The sequence below is a fragment of the Rhinopithecus roxellana genome, chromosome 1, assembly GCF_007565055.1.
Source record: "Rhinopithecus roxellana isolate Shanxi Qingling chromosome 1, ASM756505v1, whole genome shotgun sequence".
NCBI lineage: Eukaryota > Metazoa > Chordata > Mammalia > Primates > Cercopithecidae > Rhinopithecus > Rhinopithecus roxellana.
The window spans coordinates 164,737,087-164,741,549 of NC_044549.1; the positions used below are offsets into that span (position 1 = coordinate 164,737,087).

The 4,463-nt window shown below is 48.6% G+C and overlaps 1 protein-coding gene across 1 annotated transcript; it reads left to right on the forward strand.

Moving 5' to 3' along the window:
* The first annotated feature begins 385 nt into the window (after nt 1–385).
* Nucleotides 386–1,130, forward strand: LOC104657522 (protein transport protein SEC31). The gene has a single exon (XM_010357344.2). It carries the CDS (start codon nt 549–551, stop codon nt 1,128–1,130), a length of 582 nt encoding a protein of 193 aa, XP_010355646.1. The 5' UTR covers nt 386–548.
* Nucleotides 1,131–4,463: the final 3,333 nt, after the last annotated feature.

Below are 4,463 nucleotides of genomic sequence, written 5' to 3' on the forward strand. Positions count from 1 at the left end.
CTAAAGAAATGTTTCTGCTAGACCTATATCATCCAAATAAGCCTCAATTAAACTGCGAGGGCAAGCAAAGGTCTCATCACTGCTTTACTGAGGTGCTGTGCTCTCCCAGAGCATCACACCGCATGTACCAGAAGACTTTTCTCTGCACACACCGCTGAACACTGAAACCAGGACAGACTTCTACACATACCCTCCAGTTCGGAAAGTCACTATCGCCCATGGATTCCCTTAAATCGTAAGCCTTCTTCACATCTGCCACCCCCACCCCCACACAAACGAGGGAAGGGGGTTGGGGAGCGGAGGGGTTAAAGTGACAGCCACGACAGCAACTCCTTGGTTTTGTTCAAAAGGTAGCACAGCGCCAACACTGTGGACCTACCTTGCTCTCTCCTTTCTCGCCGTTGGGTCTCGTCTCGGGATCGTCGCTGTCCTCAGCGCCTGCACTCTCGCCGGGCAGTTCATCCTGAGCCAGCTGCTGCGGCGGCGGCTGGGGCTGGGGCGGCTGTGGCGGCGCCTGGCAGGCTCCGCCAGCCCCCTGGGAGCGGGGGATGGGCTCCGGGCGCGGAGAAACTCCCTCAACATCCATCTCCATCTTCCCATTCACTGGAGGGCAAGACAAAAGCGGAGTGGAGACTTGGCAGCGGCGCCCGGCAGCTCCTCAGCTGCCCGTGGCACGCATGGCTCGCCGAGGAGGGGCCGCCTCCCGCGCGCCCTCCCTCCTGCCACCCTTCACCCGCGCTCCCCGCAGCTCCGCTCGCCTGCTCGGCTCCGGCCCTGGCGGCGTCTGGGCCGGAGAGCGGGAGGAGCGGGTGGCCGCGTGTCCTTGGAGCGTTGGCCTTCAGGCGCCCCCGGCAGTCCCGCTAAGCAGAGCGCATCCCGGCGGCGGCGACGGCGGCGCCTCCCAGCCGCGCTCCCAGCCTCAGGGCCGCTTGGGGACTTGCTCTCCAGCCCGGCCCACGCTCCGAGCCGCTTTCCGGCGTCTCTTGGGGCCCCTCGGCGTTTCCCCTCCCTACCAACCTTCTGAACAAAGTTGCTGGAAGAACAAACCTGGTCGCCAGGATTTGCCCGGCGAAACTGGCAAGAATAGGGACTGTCAGGTGCAAGTGAAATCTACCGTCCCCGCCCGCTGACCAAGCGCAGACCCCTCAGCCTTACCCCCTCCCCAACGCAAAGGAGCCAAGGAAAGGAGGGATCTCCGACCTGTGTGAGGTGGTGGCGGCGAAGACTAGAAAGAGAGGAGCGTGCGGAGAGCTGGTGCGCCCACCCCCAACCCCAGGTGACCCCCGCCTCCTCTCTGGCCCTGGTCCCCTCCCTCCCCCGGGCGAGCGCGCCTCCAGGGTCAGTCCCTCCGGGCTGCGCGTGTGTGTATCCCAGAGCTCCGCTCCGGGGTCTGTTCTGCCGCTGGCGGCTCCGCGCCGCACAGCCCTGCACTAGAGAACTGGAGTAGAGAAGGAGAAGCCAACGGCAAATTCCGGGCAGGAAGTCGACCTACCCTTGCCTCTGGCCAGGTCGCCGGTTAGAACCGGGAAGGGGTGGGGCCCCTCGGGGACAGCGAGGACGCGAGTCTCGCGGCGCGCCGGAGTTTGGCGTAAAGGTCAGCAGCAGAGGGTCGATGGGGTAGGAGGAAGGAGAAGCGAGAAGTCGCTGCCAGGCATTTACTGCAATGTGCCCGGGGCGGGCGCCAGCTGGGCGCCGTCTCTTTTTGGTGGTGAGTTCTGTGCTGGAAGAGCGTCCTCAGCAGGGCAGGGCTCCACCAGGAGGCTTCGGCGGTGACCCCAGGGCAGGGAGTGCTGTGCGTCTGTGCATTTAGAGATGGCGAGAGTAGACTTGGAAATTCTTAAATCGGGGTTCACCACTAATCAGGTGATCAGGATGACTTCTCAATTTAACACCACTTGATCCTGGGTAGTAGCTTACAACTTCACGGGAACTGACACTGCAACTCTGCACGTCCAGGAGGGACCTTCAAGCGACTCTGGAGAGAAATGGCGGGTTATCAAGAACCTTTTCAATATTAAATAGAGCCCATTGTTCTGGGCTTTGAGTTCCATAATACTCCCAAATGGATCAGCAAATTAATGAACTATTCATGGGTTTCTTAGCAGAGGATGGCTTTTTTCCCCTAACATATATCACAGATCACACTTGCTTGATGAAACTGGAAAATTGCATTGCTCATCTCATGAATGCTTTGCATTAACTTAAACACAACTTTTACATATCAAGACACGCTGCCCCACAGATGCAGTTACACAAGAACACATCATTAGATTGTATTCCTCATTGCTATCTTTTAGTCTGACTATGCATATATGACAGAAATTGATTGCCATTTTCATCAGTGTAGACAACCAATCTGGGTAATGCAATGTGAACAAGCTTTTGAAAAAGAAGAAAAAGTTTAGGGACCAAATTACCCATTCTCTTTTCCTTCACATTTTCTAAAAATCAAATTTCAAGTTCATTTTCTCAATTGGGAATTGTTGAAAATAGAGTGGGCTCCTCCCCAGTACCTGGTAATAAACCAACAATCATTAGAGAAGGTTTATAATGGTAAATTAGATTTTATGTGTAATGTGCTTAGCAGAGGGCCTTAGTGCATAGTGAGCACCTAATATTGTTATACTGAGAACAGTAAGATGATACAAGTTCACACTGAGTGTTCATCTGAAGACCTTAATTTGCAAAAAAAGAAGCTACCAATTTAAATTACCTTTATTTAAATTTCCTAAAAGATATTTGGTATCTTTAGAGAACGAAGCCCCTTCTGAAGACAGGAAGAAAGTCAATAATATTTTGTGCAATAAAGGTTTGAATGTGTCAGGGTTTTTTTGTTTTTCTACAGTGTAGCAATAAAAATCACATGTCAGTTCAGACAGCAGCAGGAATAGCTGACTGGTAAGTTATTATTCTTCCATGCTTGCTACTTCCAAAATATGTTTGTGAACTTCTTTCAAGGCTTAAATGAAGATTACATCAAAATAAAGATACAATACTTCAATTAAATTTGTTCTAAATTTAGACATGTCCTTTTAAAGGCTCTTATTGTTAAATGCAAATATTTCTCCTTCTGCCCCTCTATTTTTGGGGGACGTAGTTTTTTTAAGCATCTGTCACAAGTAAATATGGACTCGGAAAATATATTACATTTCAAAACTGTTGATTGCACCTAATTATGCATGTAAATTGCTACTTCAAGCATGCAGACAGCTTGCAACATTTTGAAAATTTTGCCCTACTAGTCATCTGAGGTATTTGTTACAAAATGGTTACTATTTTGCAGTTGCCTTAAATGACTCTTCATTTCTCAATTAACTTTCCATTAATGATAGGTCTATGAATAATTTTAACCTTTGACTTTCTCTTCCCAAATGATTTAAATTAGTAAATCAGCACTTTCAACAACATCACCCTTCTTCCTGTTTATACCAGACCTCTTGATTTTTTGAGTCACTGAAATGGGACTTTACAAAAAGGTATCCTGGGAGAGTAGTCACTCTAACTCCTTGCTACTGAGTATGATTCATGAACCAGAATCTTCCCAACATCTGGGAGTTTGTTAGAAATGCAAAGTTTTGGGCCCTACCCTAGACCTACTGAAGCAGAATCTACATCCAGCAAGTGATTCCTACAACATTTAAGCTTAAGAGCCAGTGCTCTGGCACATCACGTGGTTGGTCTTTCTACATTATAATCATCTATGGGCACTCATTATTTCCCTAAAATACTACCAAGAAAGGCTTACTAGGAAAACACAATTTAGAAACATTTTTTTTAAGACATTATATTCCCCACGACCTCTCATCCTCCAGGATCTTAGTGATGCATAATGAAAAGTTTCATAAATTAAGAATTTATCGGCCGGCATGGTGGCTCATGCCTGTAATCCCAGCACTCTGGGAGGCCGAGGTGGGTGGATCACCTGAGGTCAGGAGTTCCAGACTAGCCTGGCCAACATGGTGAAACCCCATCTCAACTAAAAAAAATGGAAACATTAGCTGCGCGTGGTGGCAGGCCCCTGTAATCCCAGCTGCTCGGGGGGCCCAGGCAGGAAAATTGCTTGGACCTGGGAGGCGGAGGTTGCAGTGAGCCAAGATGGCGCCATTGCACTCCAGCCTGGGGAACAAGAGCAAGACTTCGTCTCCAAAAAAGAAGAAGAAAAAAAATTACCTATATTGTATCTCTGGTAATAAAAGTATACGGTTTTCTAAAATCAAAAGGCATTAACCTAAAAACCACTTAATCTTGAATAATAAACTTTATGAAAATACATGGAACTAGTTCCTTAAAGACTTGGTTATTCTTGACCTTCTTTCTACTTGAGACTTGAAAGTCCACAGTTTCTTTCTGCTGGGATAACTAATGTCTTCGGTTGCAAGGCAAACAGAAACTGTCAAGTGCTTGTCTGTGCAGTGGCAATCTAATACAGCTACAATAATTTGGAGTGAGTTTGGACCAAATTA